The sequence below is a fragment of the Leptonotus elevatus genome, chromosome 12 (genome assembly GCF_054856555.1).
Source record: "Leptonotus elevatus isolate MCC_2025b chromosome 12, RoL_Lele_1.0, whole genome shotgun sequence".
Lineage (NCBI taxonomy): Eukaryota > Metazoa > Chordata > Actinopteri > Syngnathiformes > Syngnathidae > Leptonotus > Leptonotus elevatus.
The window spans coordinates 3,170,752-3,195,203 of NC_141250.1; the positions used below are offsets into that span (position 1 = coordinate 3,170,752).

The 24,452-nt window shown below is 38.4% G+C and overlaps 3 protein-coding genes across 3 annotated transcripts; 1 reads left to right on the forward strand and 2 right to left on the reverse strand.

Moving 5' to 3' along the window:
• Positions 1-3: 3 nt before the first annotated feature.
• ddx18 (DEAD (Asp-Glu-Ala-Asp) box polypeptide 18) lies at positions 4-6,168 on the reverse strand. Its single transcript, XM_086090537.1, has 14 exons — positions 6,005-6,168; positions 5,422-5,601; positions 5,166-5,321; positions 3,900-4,035; positions 3,675-3,775; positions 3,343-3,542; positions 2,454-2,568; positions 2,180-2,319; positions 1,944-2,105; positions 1,704-1,856; positions 873-986; positions 741-797; positions 494-671; positions 4-388 (listed from the first exon to the last, which is right to left on the reverse strand). The coding sequence occupies exons 1-14, from the start codon at positions 6,108-6,110 to the stop codon at positions 243-245; spliced, it is 1,944 nt and encodes a 647-aa protein (XP_085946663.1). The 5' UTR covers positions 6,111-6,168; the 3' UTR covers positions 4-242.
• Positions 6,169-7,653: 1,485 nt separating this feature from the next.
• LOC147164265 (uncharacterized) lies at positions 7,654-10,161 on the reverse strand. Its single transcript, XM_086091080.1, has 3 exons — positions 9,335-10,161; positions 8,959-9,116; positions 7,654-8,896 (listed from the first exon to the last, which is right to left on the reverse strand). Exons 1-3 carry the CDS (start codon positions 9,510-9,512, stop codon positions 8,210-8,212), a joined length of 1,023 nt encoding a protein of 340 aa, XP_085947206.1. The 5' UTR covers positions 9,513-10,161; the 3' UTR covers positions 7,654-8,209.
• On the forward strand, positions 9,955-23,229 carry LOC147164266 (actin-related protein 3). Its single transcript, XM_086091079.1, has 12 exons — positions 9,955-10,169; positions 12,990-13,045; positions 13,317-13,441; positions 14,700-14,810; positions 15,663-15,758; positions 15,866-15,973; positions 16,479-16,622; positions 17,515-17,688; positions 19,682-19,774; positions 19,940-20,065; positions 20,485-20,568; positions 22,381-23,229. Exons 1-12 carry the CDS (start codon positions 10,126-10,128, stop codon positions 22,474-22,476), a joined length of 1,257 nt encoding a protein of 418 aa, XP_085947205.1. The 5' UTR covers positions 9,955-10,125; the 3' UTR covers positions 22,477-23,229.
• The last annotated feature ends 1,223 nt before the right edge of the window (positions 23,230-24,452 follow it).

A 24,452-nucleotide genomic window follows, 5' to 3' on the forward strand; every position in this document is an offset into this window, starting at 1 on the left:
ATGTCTCATCAGATGTAATATTTTAATCCAATGTATTTAAGTTTTGTGAACAAATGTGTGCAGTCACACAAACATGGAATTCTGCAGATCTATATATAAAATATACAGGAAATAGCCCCAAAATCCAATTCCTACAATTTACGGAGAACAAAGACATACACAGCGTTTCTCATTATAATGTAAGACAGCTGTTTTTCCTGAAACTCTAACAAGGAACCAGTCCAGGGATTCTTATCATCCCATTAACGAGAGAACTGCCTTTTGTCATTCCGTCCTTTGTTGACATGCTTATAGATTTTGGACTTGTGCACATTCTTAGATTTCTGGTAACCAAAACCGCCGCCGCCGCCTCGCTTTTGCAGCTTTGCACCTTTACTGCCGTGGACATCTGAGGAAAAGAGTTGCGTTAAGGAGAACTGGTTGAATATCACATTGCTTTTTGCAATACACGTTTCAAGATAATTTTTCCGCATTAAATGACAGAAAAGGATACTGAGATCTACGTAGGGTGGGACTTTGAATCCAAACGACAGTGCCACCATGAGGAGGTTCAGCGTATTGACGCTGTAGATCTGTTTGAGCGAATGAGAGTCGTAAGACCTCACGTAAGATTTGTAGGCTTCTTGGGCCGACTTGTGAAGATAATAGTTCTTCTCAATCAGCTTCTCCAACTACAAAAGAGAATTTAAACAGACGTCAGAACATTACACCTCAGGTACTCAACGTACTAGATTTCTTACCTGGGATTGGATATCTGAGATTTTGCTCCAGGAAAATTCAAACTCACTCAGGGGGACCTAGAGAAAACAGGACATTTCTGTTACTCCGCCATGAAAAGTGTCAAATATTATCAGGCATCGTGAAATATTTACCTTGGCCTGCTTGAGAAAGCGCAAGAATCCAAGCTCCTCCGGTCTCAGGATCAGGAGTGCGTGGCCTCTGCCATTGATGCCTCGAGCGGTTCTGCCCACTCTGTGGATGTATTCCTGTGGGCAGGAAGTTACGTTTGTAGAAGCTTGATGAGGTTAGAAAGGAAACAATTTTTCATGTGTGCTTGCTGAGTTTAGATGGCTTCAATGTAAAGGTCTAACTTTGTGAATGGATGTACATTAAAGCAATGGTAGTTATTACAATAAAACGACCAGTAGGTGGCAGCAGAGTATAAGAGATCAGCCAGGGCCATGTTGCAACAAGCTCTTTTTGCCAGTGTTTTCAACAGGTTTGTGAATAATGACGAAACTTAGCTATTGTTCCAATGCTAATTGCTGCAAAACGGAAACAAATACAAATATAGTTTTTTTTTCCCTGGTGATTTGGTAGGCTTCATGTTTTATATCCATAGAACAGAATATTCTGTGGACCTCGCAAAATCAGTCACATTCCAGTAAAACAGCCAGGAGCAAAGGGGGTTGCTTCAGGGAAAATGGCTGGGAGTGAATGAGTTAATTGGCTATTTTAACAACTTGAGTAACAGTTTAGAGCCCTTGTTGAACTTAAAATGGACCAAATCCTTGAATTTCAGCCTCTCAACTAATTTTTGTAGTCCTTCATAAAAGCAGACTGATTCATGCGTTGAATAAAAATAAAACATCTGCAAACATTTGCTTTGACTTTGGAAGCAATGACTGAATCAGTATACTTTCCAACAGGTTGGTGAATACAAAATAAAACCGTCTCGTGCGACATTGCTTAATTGTTTAGACCTTGGGGTCATCTGGGGGATCGTATTGGACGATCCAGTCCACCTCCGGGATGTCCAGGCCTCGAGCGGCTACGTCGGTACAGAGCAGAATGCCCGAGTCTGCGTTGCAGAACTGGAAGAAGGTGGTGGTGCGTTTGGTCTGCTTCTGCTTGCCCTAATCGGTGGAGAAAGTGCCATTGACAGACCCGCGGACCACACACGACACAAGTGCCACTGATAGATAACGTGTATGACAGCTTACATGGATGGCCATTACAGGGAGGTCGATGTAGTTGAGGAGTTCATAGTGGAATTTGACAGACATGCAGGAGGAGAAGAAGACCATCAGCTTCTTCTTGCGGTTCTTCTTCAGGAAAGTGAAGAGCAACAAGAAGCGCTTCTCTGATGGACACACGACGTAGCCCTGCAGTAAAGCGGACGGACGATGGTGAAGACGGAGCCCGGCCACATCAGTCTGCTGTCGTGTCACCAACATACCTGCTCCAAACCATCGACCGTGGCGTTGTCCTTATTGTCATCTACGCCAACATAGAGGGGCTCTTTCTTTAGAGAAATACGAGCCAAGTCCTCCACCTTACGAGTCTGAGTCGCTGAAAATAGCATGGTCTGTCTTTTCTCTGCAGAAAAGACCCAACAATCCTCACTTACTTGGATTTTTAAAGTCCAACTGAGAATATACATTGCATAATGCAACAAGCATTATGAACTGCAATGGAATAGATAGGAAAAACAAGCCAAAAAAAAAACATACTGGGCAGAAGCTTGATGATCTGCTTGAGTTCTTCCTCGAAGCCCACCTCCAAGATACGATCAGCCTCATCAATAATCAAACACTGCAAGTTCTTGAACATGAAGCCGGGCGTGTTCTAAAGATACAAATGTGCAGAGAGGGATAACACTTACTGTTATTACATGTATGAAAAAGGAAACTACAGTATACAACGTTTTGTGTTAGGTCTGAGCAATTGCGTCACATCTATTTTATTTCCATTAAAAAAAATACTCCTCTAAGCAGCTTTTTTTTGTTAATCGAATTCAAATCAACATCGAAATGTAATAGAATATAATTTTCAAATTGCAAAGGCTGCAATTTGGTGGGGGGATTTATTTCGGCCAGTTGACCAACATTTTTTAATGTGCATATTCATTGATTCATATAGCGTCTTGTTAAGAAGTGCAGTGTGCATGTTTACATATCATTGTTTCATGAAACATGCTAATTTGAAGTGATAAAGCTTCAGATGTGTTAGCATTATTGTTCTAATATGTGTTAGGTCTTAACTGACTTATTTGGTAGAATGATGTGAAGTTGTCGCAGTGAACACTATAAAAACTGCAAGTCAAGTTGCTAAACTGTCATTCAAATTTATTCATGGTTCACATTTACCTTCATTGTAGCGTAATCCTAACATAAAACATTTATGTACAATAAATAAAAAGCCCTGGCAACAAAAGTGAGTACCACCCCCTAAGAGAAACTTTACAAAGGCACTAGTCATGTGCTGTACACATCTCTCAAACAAGATCATTTGCGTTACAGTACAGTCTCTCTCTCCCTCTCTTTTTTGTTTTGTTGCAAAGCCCTTATTGATGGCTATTATATTATCTTGATATTATTATGCAGCGAGATGCCAGCTCACCTGAAGGTGATCCAGTAGACGTCCTGGCGTTGCCACCACAATGTTTACCCCATTGGACAGTTTTTGAGCCTCCGCTGATCGGTTGCTGCCTCCCATGATCAGGCCGTAGGTGTGCACGTGGTGGGTCATCAGTTCTTTCAGCACGCCATACGTCTGCATTGCCAATTCGCGCGTCGGAGAAAGAATCACCACACCAGTCCCTGACAGAAAGAGGGCAGACAAAAACAATTTACGCTACTATGACCAAAACACACATGCAGTCCGATAAGTCGAACCTGCAAAACAATCAACATTCAGCCAATGTGTAATATTAAACACTGGATTAGGTTTACCATTTCTGGGCATAAATCTGAGTTTGTAGATGAGCTCTATGGATGGGATTAGAAAGGCCAAGGTTTTACCACTCCCGGTCTTGGCAGCGGCCAGCACATCTCTGTTCGTCACAGAATCGACAAATTCCACGTTAATAATCATTTTCATTCAATAAGCATACAGCTTTGATGTCACATTAGGTTTGGGACGTGTGTATATCGAATGACCAAGATTGAGATTCGCACCTTCCCTCCAGCAGAGGACGAATGCTCTTGTGCTGGATTTCCGTCATGTGTTCAAAGCCCATCTCCTTCACTGCTTTCAGCGAGTTTTCACTCACCAGTTCAGTGAGAGAAGCAAAAGATGTGTCCTCAAATGCACCTGACAGAAAAACCAAAAGATTACAATTGCAACTGCATTTCACGAAACATTAGTTAGAGCTGCGCAATTAATCAAAATGTAATTAAAATTTCAATTATTAACACTCCACAATTACAAAATCAATATAATCCTCAAAAAAGGTTTTATAATATTTTCATTTTTTTTTATTCATACATTTGCACCATTTAAATTTTTTTAAATAACTGATTTAATAAGTTTTGCTTCATCCAAAAGGAACTTGCAGAATTAGTGTATATTTCTTATTTGTTTTTCACGTTTAAACATTTTCTTGTTTTGTACCAAAAAATAAATGATCGTCCTACTGCAAAGTGCACAAGCTTCACTCCAACTTCAAGTTTTTGCCAACATAAATAAATAAATATTATTATAAATATATATGATTATAAATTCTGTTTGGTCCAAAAGGAACTTATATAATTATAGTGTTTAAATTTATTTTTTTGGTCTTAATGTTTAAATGCTTAAACATTTTCTTGTTTTGTACCAAAAAATTAATAATTGTTTGAATAATCGTGATTTCAATCATTGCCAAAAATAATCGCGATTATTATTTTCCCATAAATGAGCAGTCGTTATCCATCTCAGGGTCGGCCATTTTGACCCTTGCTGTTGACTGACAATGACATCATATGGCAGATATTGTATAGCACATTTGTATGTTTGTGTTTGTTTGTCGATGGCCTATTGTCAATACTTCTGCCATCAACATTTTATTGTATTCATAGTTCTGGGATGTTCATACCTGTTTGTGCATGTTTGTTTACTGATCATTTCAAATGTGCACTTTTTCTACAATGGGATGGAAATTTTATTTAAAAAACAAATCTGATTTAATTAATTGAAAAATAAAAGAACAATTAAATGACTATTAAAACAATCTTTAATTGCCGTCCTACATTTAACAATACAATGTAACGTGTACTTGCAGTTAGTCTTATCAGAGAAGTCAGGTGTGACTCCTCATCACAAAGACAACCACAAGAGTCTATGTGCGCCTTGACTGACACCCATTTCATGATGGAAACATTGAAAGGGCAACACTTTAAGGCAACAGTACTTATGTCTAAAACTAAGCAGGCTACATTGAAATGAATGGAAATGCGAATTACCTGTCAAGCCAGACGGTAGCTCAGGTAGATCATCTTCCTCAACATCCGCCTCCTGCTCCGTCGGTTTGACTGCTTCCTCCTCCTCCTCCTCTTCCGCCACCTCAGCGCCATCTTCTTCCCCATTTACTTGGTGTACAGTTTTGGGCTTTTTCTCAGCTAAAATAAGGATTATGACATCAATTTGAGCAATAACAGTAATGGTGCTTTATTTATTTTTTTGACACAATGGTTCCTTACAGTTTAAGAGTTGTGTTACCTGGTGATTCAGCCGTGAGAGGTGTCTTTCTTTTCTTTTTTTTCTTTTGCTTCACAGAGTTTCCCGGTGCACCTGCTTGAATGTCAACTGGCTCATTGTCCTGCTTCTGCTGCTGTTGGGGTTTAGTTTCAGCTTTACGCACTTCTTGAGGGCATTTCTCCTCCACACTGACTGACCTCACTACGAAAAGCATTAAATCATAATGTGAACTTCCATTAAAAACTGATGTACTGTACTTACTTCCTCCTCAATGTTGATGCATTTGAGTGCACTGCTTGAAAACACAGTAGCCTATGGTTACTTCTGTTAGAATTGGTTCGGTGGAAGTTCAAGAAATTTAAAGCCACACAACACACAAATCAAAAGGATGTTTACAAAAGCTCTCGTTTACATAAACGATTATGTAAAAAATAATGGATTCTGGGGAGTTATGAGCTCATTTACCACCGAAATTATGAGAAGTTTATTTGTTGAAGCTTTATAATAATTAAAACTAGGAATCATGCCGCAACAAGCTAACGATGCTAATGAAGCTATCAGTGGCCGCCAAGAACAGCAACATATTTTGATAATCAGTACCTACCAGACTCTTCGTCCTCTACGTGCTTCTTAAGTAGTTTGCGCTCTTTGTTTTTTTCGTTTCTTTTATGGATTTTCTTACGGAGAAGCTTCATCTGTAAATCGGCCATGTTGACCACAGAAACACACGTGTAAACGGGCAGAACGGGACCCTATTCAAGGAGCAACCTGAAAGTTGCCTGAATGAAAATGTCAAGGACCCCACAAGGTGACGTGAAAAATGCCCAATGGAAATACTAAAAATGAGATAAGAACTGTGCTGGGCGGGAAAAAGAGCGAGAATAATTTTGCATAAACATATTTAGAATTTATACAGCGTTATTTTATCTGTTTATAAATACAAAATACGACTGTTTTTGTTATTGTAATTTGTTAAATAATGTTTAAAAGGAAAATAATGTGATAAGAAATATGCAACTTTACACATTACAATTTGTCCAGCAAAAAATAATAATAATAATATATATATATATATATATATATATATATATATATATATATATATATATATATATATAGTACCCAATGACATTTACTAATTTTATCCATGTGAGTAGTGAAATATATTTATATATTGACCTTTTTTCTGTTTGTTTCCTAAATTGTTCGAATTATTTTCACACTATACGAACATGAATAACATCCCTTTGAGCTCTTAAATGCCTGGAAAATAAAAATATTTTAAATGTTCAACAGAAACAAGGAAATACCTCAAATGTAAATGTTAAAACAACATGTGCAACTGTGCAAAACAGAGGCAGCCACATATCATAAGTGACATTAAGCTATGTTTGTGGACATGTGAAAACATTAAGGGAATCTGTGCATTCGAATGCCATCACTACATGCACCTGTGTTTGTTGTCAATAAAATACTGTACACATGCCGATACTATTGCCACGAATGGTCACTTCAGCCACAGAGGCATCAGTGCACCATTCACCAAAGTCATGCCATGCTGTCTACCATCTGCCCTGTACAATAACCAGGATTCATTTGTGAAGAGAACACCGCTCCAAATTTCCAGACATCATTGAAACTTAGCATTTGCCCACTCGAGTCCAGCATGCAGTTTCTAGCAGTCCGTGAAGAAATTATTTGGTAATGCAGGAGTTTCCGGTTAGCTGGTCTGGTGACAATGCTTGATATAGAAGTCCTGGGCTGGTCGTTTGAATGTGCTGCCTAAGGCACACCTGTGCAATGATTATACGGTAGCTAATCAACATGTTAATATACCACGTCTGTAAGGTGGGTGTATTTATTACTTTAGCAAAAGACAGAATAATTTGTGAACAATATTTGAGAGAAATTGTCCATTTGTGTACATAAAGTCCTGGGTCATTGGGTTCACAAATGGGAGCATTTTTGTTTTGTTCAGTATAGATACAAAATATGTAGATGAGGTTATATTATTATTTTTTTCTATTTCAACCAGATTTTTTAATAAATATTTGTGGTGCTAATTTGAACACTACCACAGTACTTAATACACCGTATTATGTACAATATTGACAGTAAAATGGCAATGCTGATTTCATGTTGTAATTTGCAAATTCTTTAAATTTGAAAATGTACAATGACACCATATATGTTGTGTAAAAGGGATAGGCTACATTTTCTTTAAAAAAAAAACTTGAAAGAACCAACAAGTCATTTACTCATCAAAGATCTGATGTTTAATAATGAGCAAACTGTATTGATCTAAAATATGGCAGCTTACACAGGTTTGATATGGCTATCTACAGGTGGCATCTACAGTACTTATGGCGATCTTGTTATCATTGTTTGAAAACAGATGAATATACATATCCCTACTAACAGAAGAGGTAACAACCTTTTTCACCTTATGAATAACATGGATCTATTTTGAACAGCAACAGATCATCAATGAGACATAAATATTTTCTTTAATGGAGATACTCTGAGATTGTCGCTACAAAATAATAAATGTTCTTTGGCTTCTGATTATAGGATTTTTGAGCTGCTTTTCATGTCTATAAATGGTCAAAAACTGCTAACCTTGATTGGTCATGCACTGGCATGTCCTGTACCAGTTAGCTAGGGTACCGATATCAAGTCAGCAAGCACCAATCAAGCTCATTTCCGAGAACAGTGATTTTCTTCAACACATCACAGCATGTCACTACAGCTTCTCAACAGGATTATGTGAAAACATGATTTGTTGAATAAGAGCACGCTGACAGTAATGTCACAGAACAGTAAGCGTCTCATCCTCTGTTTTAACCACATGTGGATCTAATTCTAATTTGACCTCCGAAGCCTGAATTATAGCCTGAGGAGGGATAGTTCCGTTGATGTCCTCAAGCACTTGACCTGCTTGGTTCCTACAAAACCTCCTCATGTGCTTTACAGGTCCCCTGTTCTTTCTCTTAAAAACCCTCTGCAAGCATGTTTGAGGCCTTGAAGAGCTTGGAAGCTGTGCTTTTTCTCCTGGCTGCGTAAAGGGCACTGGATTACGTCTGTACATGTCCTCCTCCACGGCTTTGAACACAAGGTCTGTGATATCTCGGCGAAGTCGGATAAGCACCATGTTGTCTTTAATTTGACGCATATCTGCCAGCATGACATTGACAAACTGGTTTAATACATCGTGATTTGACAGATTTGCTGCTAATTGATCGGGAGGATCAGGTGAGCTTTTGTCATGAGGTTCAAAGCTCAAGGACATAGTCTCTGCAAGATGAGATTGTGTATTTGCACAGTAGGAAGAAGGGTTTGAGGTGGATGCCTCAGATGGAAATTCCTCATGTGGATCTTGCCCAGCGTCATAATCATCCAGTGGGCTCCCAAATGTACTTGTACCTGTTTCGTGATCATTACTCCCTTCAGTCTCAATTTCTCCCTCGTCGTCCTCATGATCATCAGACTTGTCGTCCTGGAACAAAATGACACTCACCAAACGTGCAGGAAAACATGTTGCATTGCATGCATACTTACTGGGTAGGAATCGCCTCGTCTTCGAACTATGTAAGGTCTCAGAAAATCCAGTTTCTCTCTCAGCATCCTTTGCTGAAACGTACTGACCCTCTCTGGGTGCCATAACACCCTTCCATACTGAGTCCGCAGAGACCTTGATCTTCTCACAACATCGGATACTGGTGTGAAGAAGTGTAGACAGTCAAAACATAAATGTCACTGAATCACTCTTATGAAAACGAGGAAAACAGAAATTATACATTGTTAAATGTTGAGAACAATTTAACAATGATACTATTTCATAACAGTCCCAATAGTAAGCTGTCTACATTCCATATAAATGTATATTATGTGAGACAATACTATAAAATGTTTACATTGTAAGCTGTAACTATACCAGATTTCCCGATCAACAGGGCGCACTCAGACCACAGCTTTGTCTTCGTGTCTCTGTCGTAGAAAGACTCCAGCGAGGAATTAAATAAACATTCGTGTCTTTTCCAGAAATCTATTAGTATGTTATCCCTTTTAGCGCCCCAGTGTGGTCCCCGAATCTGACCACGAAAATGTGCCATATCTTTACGTTATTTATGAAACTGTGGCTCCTGCTTCCCCACGGGCAGATAATGTTCCGTTTCTTCTTTCGTTTGCGTTTGGCTTCAAAAGACAGTAGGCAAATGCTGCCACCATCTGGTGTGGAATAAAAGAAAAAAAAACCCACACCAAACATTATTTAGAAATCATTTATTGTTGCGCACACAATGCGAACGCAGTCTGACAAAAGTACTGGTCTCATCACAAAAATAATAATAATAATAAAATAAAAATAAAAAATACGTACTACGTGGGCATTCGTTACTTTATTGTTATACAAGGCACGCAATATGCCAAAATAGAAAGCAAACAACATACTAATACATTATTATTTAAAAATAAAACAATAGCAAAACGATGATTGACAGCGATACGACCCTGCTTGCGCCTTGCTTCACTCGGCCGGCCTCCGCCATCTTGCCTTTCCTTGCCTAGTGCCTACCCTCACACAAGCAGAGTGCGGAAGTGGAAACGCTACTGTACGGGCTGGGCTTGGGGTTCCGCCTGTGGACAGCTCGCCGGTCGGGTTCTTCTGCTGACACAGCCTGCTAGACGTCATCTTACCTTTTCTACATAGCAAAAACTTGGGGAAAGATGGCTGGACGGCTACCGGCGTGTGTAGTTGACTGCGGTACAGGGTAAGATGTTCTGTTCTGCACAAGGGCCCGAGTGTTTGCAAGGGAAAGACGCTGTCTATAGCCGCAGCAATAACGGGGCGTGTATGTCTGCGCGTATAATTATCCCCATGGTTAGTCAACAAGCCCAAGTTGTTAACGGCATAGTTAATATCATCTAAATCTGTTAGCCTGCTCGATGGGCTTTCGTGTGTTCAACATATTTGCTTGTTTGTCTATGTCTCTGGCGATTCACGACAGTGTTTCTTCCTGTCGTACATTGTCGAGTAGATTTCATTGTGTTTATAATAATATCGTTAGACCCAAACCTGAAAGGAAATTGCTATCTCTTATCAGTTTAATTCATTTCGTATTCCTTTATTGGCACGTACTCTTTGATCCTATAGAAACCAAAATTAGCTGTTCTTCAACGCTTTCTCTCCAAGCTCGTGTCCGTGCCTGTGCCTTTGCTCTATATGAGCATGCGCAGTACAGCGGCCTTCTTAGCACACACTTCCTCATTCATTCGTTTTAGCCCATATATGGTTATTCATTGCTGTATGGGCTTTTTGATGATTTCTCAAACGTTTTGTCGTATGTAATATGGCGTTTTCTTCTGAAAATGAAAGGAAACAAACCCTGTTGTAGTCATTTTTGCGTTTATTCAGCATTTTGCTCTTACATTGTTGGACAGTTCATGTCATTTTATAAATTTGTTGTGTGCATTACTTGGCTATCTGTTATTTATTATTCGTCCGTTTTTGCAAAGATAATAACGTTTCCAAGAATCTACAATCTTAGATTTTTATTGTTTTCATGGGGAGGCTTGAAATTAGGAACTCGTCACATTTTATATTGAAAAAGAAAACAAAACAGCCGCCCTCTACTGCAGGCGGTTTTCTACCAGTGATTTTCAACTGTTATTACAAGGGCACGACCCACTTTTACAGAAGTTAAGAATAATAGGGCCTTTGAAAATACGTATACAATAGGGGTGGGAATCTTTGAATGTCTCACGATATGATTCGATTCCGATTTTTGGGTGTGAAATTCGATTCAGAATCGATTTTCGATTAAGAATGATCTTTGATTCAAAATTATTTGATTGACAATGATTTTTGCTTCAATCTATAGATGTGCAAGGAATTGTAATGATCCACTCCAGTCTGACTCGCTAATGCTAATTAGTGCGCTACTCGCGGCACTTTTATCACTCAAAAGAACACTGCGAAAAACTACTTTTATTGGAATAACTTGATTATGACTTTTTCCTTCTACTCTCTAATGTGCCTACAACTTAACAGTGTATTAGACTGCTTGGAACCACACTGCCCCTAAGTGGCCAAATCGGGTACAACCTGAACAGCGCTCCAAATAAAGGCACACACAGACAAAGGCAAGACAGTATAAAATAATTTAAATAAAATCGATTTTGGGTAATTTAAAATCGATTCTGAATCGTACTAAATGAGAATCGCGATTCTTATGAGAATAGATTTTTTTGCCACACCCCTGGTATCCAATATTTTATAATTTTAAGCGCTGTTTCAAGTGGCAAAAATGTATTGCTACCTCTCATCGGTGGACTGGCCATCCAAAATTTCGGGAGGCTATTATTGGTAGTGTCTCAGGAGAAGATGAAAAGTAATGTTTTTGGAATTTCTGCAATGAACTAGCTAAGATAGTGTAGACTAGCTAGTATCCTAATAATGTAGTATCTTAAACTGTTCTAAGTTGTTAAATACAATTATTAACACTAGCACAGGAATTCAGTCGACTTCGGTTAGCTTTAGCCATCCTTTGCATACATATCCCCTCTCAGTCTTGTTGTGTAGTTCAAGCCTGTTGAGGCAGGTTGAGGCGGGCAAGCTGGGACTGTTCAATGGTATGAAGGCCCGAAGTATGTCTGCTGCCACATATTGTTTCTATGAGTCCGTTTTTTTTTTTTGACATGAGGCAACCATTACAGTAATATTAACTTATCTTATAGTTCAATGAAAAATACGTTGTAAAAATATCACCTATGCATCATGACCTATAATCTTTGGAGACAAGAAATGTTTTAATTACACTGTCAGGTTTTCTGTAAAAGTTAGGAATCTAGACCTATAAGGATAATAATTGAAGATAAGTGGAAACTACCATGCGCACATGTGGTGGAGAAATGTACTGTTATAGTCTGTTACAGGATACAGTGCTTTGCTATCAATTGGTCCAGAGACTCTTTATAAGTGAATGGAATCAGTGAAAGGTGCCAGCCAGTATTTGTGTGTGTGTGTAAAATTTTTTGTTAGTTGTTTATTAATGGGTGATGAAGATTGTGAGTCAAAACGTTTCTACCACTGTTACTGGTAGAACTCCAAAATGGAAGGTTTGTTAGATTCCACTGTAGACAATATTATGACCAGGATGTGGCCTATTAAATTTTCCACAGTCATTTGGCAGCGGTCAACTTCTTTCACTTTCTTGGCCCGGAGAACCGGATGTCTGGGCTTTCCCAAGACAGTAGTACAGCTGGTTGGCATGTACCTTGCAGCATACTACACACAGTAGTTACTTAAAAAAGACAGGAGAGAAACATAATATGTGCCTAGTGATTGTTGAACGAGGATGCTTATATGTATTTTTCTCATATTTTGTTTCATCTTAGCCGTTTTTACAGAATCAAATTCATATGTATGCATTTCCGAGTCATGAATAGCTTTTTCAGAAGACTTCCTGTTGGCAGTCAAACCAGTAGACCACTTCAAAAATCACTTGAAATTCATTGGGAAAACTACTCTGGCTTCACATTCTGACTTAGTTTGCTTTTCATTTTGGGTATGAATTATTTTTCTTTTGCAGTTACACCAAACTGGGGTATGCAGGCAACACAGAGCCACAGTTCATCGTTCCATCATGTGAGTTTTGCACTATTCGATTCAGCACACACTAGTTCACCATTTCACAGTGCCTACAATGTGCCTTTTAGAATTGGAAGTGTTTCAATACTTCAAGGAGCCACAACAGTTTGAATGCTTTACAGTTTTATGAACCTATCATGATGGTGGAATACATGTCTTTGATTTTCCATTTGTCTCAAATAAAACTGCTTTTAATAGGCAGCAGACACTGTAACAATATCACAAGTGTATCATTTGCAGACTGCGTGAATTAAAAAATTCTTGTCAGGTATTGCCATCAAGGAGTCAGCCAAGGTTGGAGACCAAGCTCAGCGGAGAATGATGAAGGGGGTGGATGACTTGGATTTCTTCATCGGAGATGAAGCTGTGGACAAGCCCACATATTCCACAAAGGTACCTGACCCTGGCAGTTTTTTTCAGACAATTTGTAGGCTTTATATATGTAATGAATACATTAACACATTAATTAAGGAGAAATACTATGTGTACCCTTTTTTTTAATACCCTAAAGGTATAATGTTCTTCGTATCATCCAGATAATAATGATATGATTAATGATGAAGGATAAGTGTGCAGTGAAACAATTTGCTAATGCGCTTGCATTAGCAAACTGTTTGCGCTTGCGGGAACTTATCCAGTTTCACTTAATAGGTTAATAAGTTATTTGATTACTACTAGGCATGGGCCGATATTAGAGTCTGACGGTATAACAGTGAGCAAAAATATTGCGGTGTTATGGTACTAAAAATGACAGATCAAAAATGTCATTTAAAAAAAATATTTGGGTAAATAAAAACAGCATTTGTTCCATTGAACAACATTAGTTTAAAAAAAAATAAAAAATTGAATATTTGATACATTAAAAAACGTGTGCCATATTAAGTAAAGAAATTATAAAATTAATATTATTCTGTTTTACTTTTTCTTAGTAAGTCACAATCTCTTTATCAGTGTAGAACCGATGTGGGCTACTCATGAGCTAGTACCCCGTCCCGCTGGCACCATGCTTGTTATTTTTCTTTTTTCTTTTTAGGACAATGCACATTAATCGACAGAAAAAAAAAGCATCCGTGTCAGTATGCTGGAGTTAGCGAAGTTGCTCTCTCTTGTCTCGCTCTCTCTGTGTGGTGTGTGTGTGTAACTGCTTACCCCTCCTCTCCATGCTCAGTGGAGGAGAGGAAAAAAAGTGGCTAGCCTCTCGTCATTAACTTCAGAGGCGGCTCGTTTAGTGATCTATGTAAAAAGCCAACCACATTGCAGCAGGACGTTGCCTGCTGAGAATTCACCTTAAAAAAAATAAAGAGAAGGTCTTTACTGGTGACGGACAGTTTTAGTGGTTATTGAAACCTTGACTTTTTAAAACAACGGTAAACCCTCGGACTGGTTTATCGACCCATGCCTATTTCGTACAAATAATACATCTTTGTTCATCGATCTATACCAGTGACATGTGGTGACAGGAATAATTCAGTGCTCTTCCACTAGATAGCAGAAGGTACTTAATTAACCAGCGTGTCTGCTTGTGAGGAGGTGTCCTGGGAGATGTTTTTCTTATGTCAAGCTCATGTTGTCTTAATAAATGTTGGAAAATATTGTTCTAGATCATTTCTCTTGTTTTTGCTTTTGTCTTACAATTATTGGATGTCAATAGTGGCCAATTCGTCATGGGATTGTGGAAGACTGGGACCTAATGGAACGCTTCATGGAGCAAATCATCTTCAAGTACCTGAGGGCCGAACCTGAAGACCACTACTTCCTCCTGGTGAGAACACTTATCCTCCTCTGCAGTGACTTAGCATCTTGGATCATGGAAAACATGATTGTCAACTTAGAACCTTTTGCAACCAAAATTAAAAAGTAGCATACTGCCTGTGTAGGCTCATATAAAATTAATGGCCAATTCCAATACACTGCCGATATCCATTTTATTGGTCTATTTACTACTATTTATTATCTACTGTCAAGTGACTTGCATTCAATATCACTATATTTACATTTACTGAACAACCTGTATCCATAAACATTCAAAACACAGATAAACTAGATTTCAGTAATAGCTCCCCAATCAACGGTCTTTGGCCTGGTACCAAATGGCCTGCAGACTGGTTCCGGGCACAGAAAGACAGACTTTTTTTTTTTTAAGCCGAACATGTCAGCCCCTTAAATGACGCATGTAGATGCAAGCTTGATTTGCATAGGCTGCCCACAGAGCTGTGTAGCCAGCAGAACAAAGCATCAATCAATTGTGCCATCTTTTGATGATGCATATTTGCAAATAGCAATTATCTAGATCATAACTAAACCTAAAAATTAAATGTTTACATTTGAAGGCTTATTCATAATTCCGCAGGGCTCATTTTGTATTATTCTACATTCTACATTTGTTGTGCTGTTGAGTAAAAAAAAGAATAAACTTGTCATCTTTTTGATTTTGCAAAATGTTTTGACTTGACTCGTGTTGGGACTCCTGTACAAAGCTTGACCCAGGCACTCAATGCACAATATCCAACATACATCCAGTATACCTGTACACAGATCATGACAATATATGACATTCGCACTCTCACACGTGTTATCCTACTCATAATGTTTGTGTTTTTTCATAAACTTACAGACAGAGCCTCCTCTGAACACACCGGAAAACCGAGAATACACAGCAGAGATAATGTTTGAATCCTTCAATGTACCAGGACTGTACATTGCAGTTCAGGTCAGAACCACATACTTAATTCCCTCCTTGTATAAAAAAGATGCTGAGCAACTACAGAACGTTTAATTTAGCTGGAATGATGCCAACATGTGTGACCTACCATACAGGCCGTGCTTGCTCTCGCAGCCTCCTGGACATCCAGGCAAGTAGGCGAGAGGACATTGACAGGCACTGTTATTGACAGTGGTGATGGTGTAACCCACGTCATCCCTGTGGTAAGTGTAAAGAGTAGAGCGACAAGCATACACCTATTACAATCATCACAATTGGTTTCTTACTCGTGCACACCCACTGCCTCACACAAACCTAGTTCTAATTTCTTCTACATTTTTTTTCTTTGGAAATTCATATACTCGTAACATCCCTCTATCCATTCATTTTCTACTGCTTATCTTGGAGCTGGAGGCAAGCGGCAAGGGGCACCCCATCACTGATCACTAGACACAAAGTGTTTTGGTGCTGGCATTATTATTTCAAATGGAAGCTCCCTTAAGCTAACAGCAATCATCCTGATTTGTACACATAAAATCACAGATTGCTATTACCTTACTGACTGAACTATAAAAGAAAATATATGTGGTTTTGGAGCGACAATACGCTAATGTAATTGACATCACTGTGTACAATTTAATTGTATTTTGCATATCATGTCCTTATTTTAAAATTTAATCTAATTCTGTTTCATTTATTTATTCATGTTTATTTTTACTTGTCCTCTAGGCTGAAGGTTATGTTATTGGCAGCTGTATAAAGCACATTCCCATCGCAGGACGAGACATTACTTACTTCACCCAGCAGCTTCTAAGAGAGAGAGAAGTGGGCATCCCACCAGAGCAGTCACTGGAGACAGCCAAGGCAGTCAAGGTTTGTCCTCATCTTGACTTTAATGGGCTGTGATGTCTTTTACATTACCCATAATTTTTTCAACCTTAGCTTGACACTTGCACAGTTTTTTGTTCTTTCGACTTTTTGTTGTTGGAGCCAGTTCTCTTCCCCCCAGGAAGAAGAAAATATTTAATTTCTCCCAACTCTCCGCCATGACTATAAAAAAGGACCACTTGTCTATAAAAGTTGGTATAGCCTCACATAAATTTGTTACCCTTTTCATTATGGCTGAAATATTTATCGTTTTTGGATCGAAATCTCGTGATTGTCAAAGCTACATTTTTTTTTTAAGCGCTCTTATACCCCCAAGTTCACCAATCAAAAGTGGAATGCTATCCGTGAACTTAAATGGGCTCTCAATTATGGCTTATACTAACTATTAGAAGTTTCTTTCTATATAAGAGACATGCATATAAGGAATGTAAAGCTTGGGGATGAACATTGTACAAATTCATTGTTGTTAAAGTGGTATTACCTCTGATGTGTGCTTTAAAGTGGTTGTATAGTTTCCTGCAAAGAGAACCGCTGACCTTGACCTTGACGTTGACGTCACACGTCCCAAAATGGGCGTTAGCGCATCCATTTTGGCAGCATAGAAAACACGTCTGCCACTTTGAGTAAACGGCAAACGCCACACTTTAACAATGATTGACAGCTGTTGTCGACCAGCTGGCACAATGAGAAGAGGCAAAAAAAAGTAGTGAAAAAACTGAGGTTATACATACACTAAAATTAAATACATCTTGCAAATGTATGATGTCTTAAAATAAAGTGCAGAGAAATAGTCATGTGACGTCTGTAACTCAATTGGCCTTCTTGTTTTCCTGTGTGATGGTAAGACTCGTAGGTTTATTTATAATGTCTCTTTTAGGAACGGTTCAGCTACGTGTGCCCAGATCTTGTCAAAGAGTTTAACAAGTATGACACAGATGGCTCCAAGTGGATTAAGCAATACACCGGTGTTAATGCCATCAACAAGAAAGAGTTCACTATTGATGTGGGATACGAGAGATTTTTGGGACCCGAGATCTTCTTTCACCCGGAGGTAAGTTGAAGAAAAAAACTAAAAGAGAAAAACACCACAAACGAGTTTTATTTTGGCTGGGAGTCACAACAACCAAAACACACAAAAAAATTATTATGATCGACACTTGAATTCAGTTAATCACATGACAAATAGTTGCAAAAGTGGTTAGAAATGTAGCTAAATGTACCAACAATGTTGCTATATTGGCAACAGCAAAGACACAAGTCGTTGCTTTCTCACTTGTACCCCCTACACACATACATCAAAATTAAAGCACCAATAACTCAATATCAGTATGTATCGCAAAATACAAGTGATCAATATGAATACAAAATGCATTTGATAAAATATTCAACAGAAACATATCAGCAAGCAAAACCGACCCCATGCAGCATAGTGTGTGTGTTTGATTTGTGTCACAATCACAAGCATGTCAGGACATTTGAAGCACAAAAGTGTGTTTTGAGCGCACATGAACTGTTCTTGAGCGTCTAATTTACTAGCTCGCCTACCAAGCCGAAGAAGAAGCTGTCTAAGGAAAAAAATGCACTCACACATATTGTCCTCTATCACACCAGATTTTCAGTGCAGTAATTTCTGGACTACACGTCGCTACTTTTTTCACTTGCATTCAACCCTTTGGCTAATACAATGGTGCAGCTTATCCATCAGATCTCAAGGGGGCGCACTATAAAGGAAGCGCAAGAGCCTCAGGCAGAGCAAAACAAACCAAGTGAGCTCAGATACAGTAAAAGAGACAGAACGAGAGCGAGACAATTTGCGCCCTCATTATGGAAAAGAAAGTAGCGGGAACCCGGTGCAGTAACATTAAAACACCTGTGGTTTACAGTCGGGTGTGGCTTGTATGTGTAACAAACTCTAGTATTCCCCCAATTTAGCTAGCGCGGCTTATGGTCAGGTGCGCCCTACAGAAATTACTGTAACACAAACTACTTTCACAATAAGGATCAGTAAACTATTTTTGATGCAACCGATTGGCACTCATGGTGCGCAATCTGAGAGACCTGGCAGGTCTGAACAACAACATATGACAAAATGTGACTCCTGCTAGCCAGAATAGCTGCACTGTGTTTGTATACGGAGTAGGCATGTGGTTAGAGAGAGGCAGACAGGCAGTCGTCTTGTCCCTTACCTACGACGGCGTATTAGCGCCACATATAAATATATTTTTTTAGAGGGCGGGGGCAATAATCCGAGAAAAAGTGGCAAATTTGCGAGAGAAAAAACTCAGAAACTTACGAGAAATGCATGGAGTGTACCTATAGTCAAATGTGAGGGTTCGTTGGTGGTTAATGGGACACTATTTATAAAATGAAAAGGCAGGATGGAGACTGATTCATTCTTAATTTAAACTTTACTTGTCATACACGACAGCTAGAGCGACAACACTTCCTGATCCAGATCAGCTGACTAACACTAACCAATCATAAGCTAGCATACTTTAAGTAAATGTAAGTGAATGACAGAGAGCAGTAGATTCAACACATCAACTTAACTTGTACAAAAAAAACACCAAAAGGTATGAATGTGTAAATAAAAATTCTGGAAACGTAAATATAAAATTTTTGACAAATTAACTTAAATGCTTGCTCCTCAGGGTGTGGACCTTCGCAAAGCGAGGCGTCTTGGTCGCTGGCAGTACCCAACGCTTGAAAGTGCGGAGGCTTAACATCATATGGTTAAAGTCATTACTATCTTCTTATGTGAAAACCCGACCGAAAAGTATTGGCACAAACATCCGAGAAGTACGCTATGTGTATTTCTTGTAGGTTTCTGAGTTTTTTCTCTCGCAAATCTGCCATTTTTATAAAGTTGCAAATTAAAGATTTTTTTTCTCACAAATTTGCCATTTTATAATCGCAAATTAAAGTGGCAAATTTTTTTCTCGCAATATTGCCCCTGCCCTCTAAAAAATATATTTATACATGGCCCTAATACACTGTTGTACTTACCTAATATCTTGTTTTCATTTTTTTTACTACTAACCTAGTTTGCCAACCCAGACTTCACCCAACCTATATCTGAGGTTGTTGACGAAGTCATCCAGAACTGCCCCATTGATGTCAGGCGTCCACTCTATAAGGTAAGCTGCCATTTACTGCACTATACCACGCAATTACATATCAGTCATGTTGAATGGTGAGGAACACGGTATTGTTACTTTTCAACAAATCTTTCTTTGGCTGACTGACCCATTACCTGATTTTAGATGTGTAATTCAAAGATTGATAAATGTTGTCTTTCTCAGAACATTGTTCTGTCTGGAGGCTCCACCATGTTCAGAGACTTTGGTCGCCGTATGCAGAGAGATTTAAAGAGGACCGTTGATGCCAGACTAAAGATGAGCGAAGAACTCAGCGGAGGCAAACTTAAGGTGAGGAACATGTACTTCATCACAACAGTGACAGAAAAAGAACCCAAATATTTGAGTAGTGAATCAATGTTTAGAACATTGGTCGTGGTAATTTGTTTGTAAAGTGTTTGCAGACTTCCTTTAATTTTAATCCTGTGATCTTGCATCGTATTATAAACTATCGTCATCATGCCTTCAGATTTGATCGTTGATACCAGGCTGGAAAAGATGCAAAATAACTAATGTTAAATTAGAGGGTCGTGCCTGATTATGTAAAATGTGTATGTGAATGTGTAGAATGATTTGTGTACAACGCACTACCGGTAATTGCATTGATGTGGTCTATTCTATTTTGCTTTGCCAGAAGGAACTTTCGCACACACTCTTGGCCATTACATGGTTTGTAGGGTATGAATTGTGTCAAATTCTTCTCTCTACAGCCCAAACCAATTGATGTCCAAGTTATCACTCATCATATGCAGAGATATGCTGTCTGGTTTGGAGGATCAATGTTAGCGTCAACTGTAAGTAGCAAGACAATGCGCACTTGCGGGCACTGCTAAATGAATGTGATCTTTATATCTCATGATTGGAACTTTGTAACTATGTTCATATTTCACTGATGAGTGGTACATAGAACGAATGGATGAATGAATTTGTTCTAATTACAGTACACTGTGTCCAAAATGATTATGAGCATGAGTTATGCAAAGATCACTTGAAGAACAGAGCCAGAGCCCAACCCTTTCTCTCTCGGGCCAACAGAGACACTAATCTATGCTTTTTGCTTCCTGGTCTTCCCAAAAAGAGCATTTCAACCTTACAATTAATTACTACAGAACTCAGCAGCACATGTTTCAATGTCTGCTGCTGAAAAATGCCACACGACTTTGGACGAACTTCTGGATTGTTCTGATCACAATGTCAAAACAATGTCAATAGATGAGAGAGTTGTTAAAAGGATATGTATCAAAGAGGGTTCCTATGTTGACTTGATTTGACAATAGTAGAGTGGTTGTCTCACTACCCTGAGGTTGTGGGTTCAAACACAGGCCATTGTGACCGTGTCAAAGTATCCTTGAGCAATCCACTGAATCCCCAGTTGCTCCTGATGCTGTGTCATCAGTAGTGAATGAGTAGTCAGAATGTAAAGCGCTTTGAGGGCCTTGTAAGGTGTAAAATAAAATAAATGAAGTACCATTTAGACAGGCAAATATGTTTTTTTGGGGGGATGTAATTAGGGGAGTAACAATCACTGATTCAAATCCCCCAAATTTTTTTGATTAAACAAACCAAATCGAATTGTTACATTTTAAAATTGTTGCATCATTGGATTCTGTCACACCCCATGTATTGAATCGTATCAAATTGTCTTGTGTGGAAAGATGCACTCTCTTAGTTGTAATAGCATTATTACTTTTACAAGATTATTCTTTTATAAATGATCTCAATCTCACTAACGACTGTGCTGTGCTAAATTATCCAAATTTTCTCCTAATTAGTCCATACAACTATTTTTCTGTTCATTTCTTGAGTGTTCATTTAGAGGACTTTAATTAAAGTGCAAGTCACCCCCCAACCCAAAATCATTTCTATACCACGACAAGCTATGCTATATAAACTAACCAACCTGAAAATCGGTATAATGTTTGCAAATGCTACTATTCCAACTCCAACTCGCTAAGGAGGAGCAAGACTGAGCCAGTGGGTGCCAGAGCGACTACGTCGATTTCACGGAAGTGACATCGGTAGTCCGTGCTCGTCCAAAGAGAGGACAAACAGATGTCCCCCCCAAATTCAAGCTTTCCAACAAACATGCACTAAAATATCAAAACAATGACCAAGACATGTAAGACAGCATTAGTAGACACCCGTTTTTACTGTTTATCAGCCCCCCCACACACACACACACAAAAGTTGATTTGGTGTTGAGTTGCCCTTTAGGAGTGCTACTTAAGGTGGTAAAGTTGGGCACCTCTTGCCCTACAAAAAAGTAGCGACTATTGGCTTGAGTCATTAAGTGCAAGATGTACCGGTAGGTTATGTTTGAATTGCAAGTGTATAGCATTGTGTGTTTGCTACATTGCTTTATCACTGCTCCAGTTTTTCATTATTTTGTGTTGGAGAGGTTGGTCGAAGGTCATTATAAAAAAGCTCCTCTTCTTTCTATTTGTCTTGAGCCTTATTCTTGTGGATTTTTAAAGCGTTTACAAAATAGTTTGCAGCAGTTTGACTCAAGGGAAAAACAATCAGGAAATTTGGCATTTTATATATAATTTTTAAATGCTTCTATTTTTTGTGTGTTTTAACTCCTCCTTTTCTTTGTTGTTCCACAGCCCGAGTTCTACCAGGTTTGCCACACCAAAAAGGACTATGAAGAGATTGGGCCAAGCATCTGTCGCCACAATCCTGTGTTTGGGGTCATGTCTTAATTAAATGGAACAGCAGTGGGGTGGGTGACGGGGAGGTTTGTGGGACTGAGTTTAAATTGTGTCAAGGACACGTTGGAAAGGTGCAAGGAGGTGGTGCTCTTGAAACAGCACAGAGTAAAGGAGACACCTGACTGTTTTTTTCTCCCCTTCCCGTTCTGCCTTTTGTTTCTTTTCAAAATGAGGGAAATAGTTTTACAAAACGGTTTGCTGATATATATTTTGTTTATTGTAAGCCACATGCAGTGAATGGTGTGGATGGTTGAGAATATCTGTTTGGTGGAGGCCTTGAATAATGTTGCAACTTCAAGGTGAAAGTACTTCTGTTAAGTTTGTGTCTCTCCTTACAATCTTCAAATGTACCGTAAGAAGAACTTGTTCATATTACATGCCTTTTTTAAATGGAAGTCCAGGATGATATCAAGGGTTAAGAAATAACAATTGACTGTTTTATTTGATGGCGCAGCTTTGATGCACAGTATTTTCCAAAGTTTAATCAATAGTCTCTCACTTGTTACCTGAGTGTCAGTGTGTTCTGTCCTCTAATTCTCAAGTGTAAGACTGTGGCAGGTTTCCACCTCTATGATGCAGGGAAAGAAGACATTCTAGGTAACAATAATGCAGTTGAAGTCAAATGTCAAACCAGTATTGTTTCATTATTTTTATTACTATTAAATACCAAATTATTCAAAGAATGGGATTTGTGTATTTAATGCCTTGTTACATTCCAATAAAGGCGTGAATTGGTTTATAAAAGCTGCAGTTTCCTGTACTTTATTTTGAATCCTCCTTTTGTGGTACAAGGCCCAAATAAAGCTTAAAATAATACATTTTGAATGGTCTGTTTTGTTCACTAATTCAAAAATATTCAAGAGGTAAATAAGCTTTGCTCTGATTGGGTCTCTGTTCTTAATTTTATATGGTGAAAAAACTTTCCTATGATTGGTTAGTTCCTAGTTCGCTGTGGCACAATTAAACGGCTGACTTGATCTAGGTCATTGTCTATGAAGCCACAACACTAACAATAAGATTTGGTATTGAAAAAAAATGTCATTGTGGAAAAAGCTGCATTGACATTAAAACAAGTATTGGCATTGTAAAAGATTGTATTGAAAAATAAAATACATGAAAAAAAACATTTTTCTATAAGCTTATTTTTTTTGTATTATGTCTTTTTCAATGCCATTTTGCAGAGTTTAATTATACTCTGGGTTTTTTTCGAGAGTAATTTAGCTAACGTGCTAACTGGTTTACTACAGAAACATTAACACTGTAACACAAGGTTATATGTAGAAAAAACAGATTTACAAGCGGTTTAGGAGCTCCTGGTTAACTTGTATTCATGAGTATTGCCTTTAGCCAACAGAGGGCGCACTCATAAATCAGGTTGGAAAGAAGATCAAACTCTGCAGGATGGCCATGAAAATAATATAGGGATAAGAAAAAAAAATAGGCATAGGCTTACCCTCCCGAGCACTCAACAAGTACAAATCTGGTTGTTCTGCTCACTTGGGTTATGTGACTTCAGAAGTTATTTAAAAATGTTTCCCTTGGCAAAATCCACAAAAATAAAGTACATAATTGTTAAAAAAAAGAAAAAAATGAATTGTGACTGACACCTGAAAAGAAGAAAAGACCTCTGAAACATGCAAATCAAAGTTTTGTATTGAATTTGTCTTCCTTTGAGATAGCATTATAATTTTTTAGATTGAAATTATCTTTTATTTTATTTTATTTTTACTTCGGTTATCAATGGCACAATTTACACCACTGAATTCTGACTAATGGCACAATTTACCCTGCACTTGGGGCAAGTTGTGTCACAAAACCATCTTTTTTTCTAAAGCTATATTTCTCAAACAGTTTATTGAAGATCCAAGTGATTGCTCCCAGGGATGCACAGCATCCTAAACTATATGAACATATTTTAGTTGGAGGGTTTCCTGTAATCCCCTTGCATAAAAGACAATTTAAGCAAA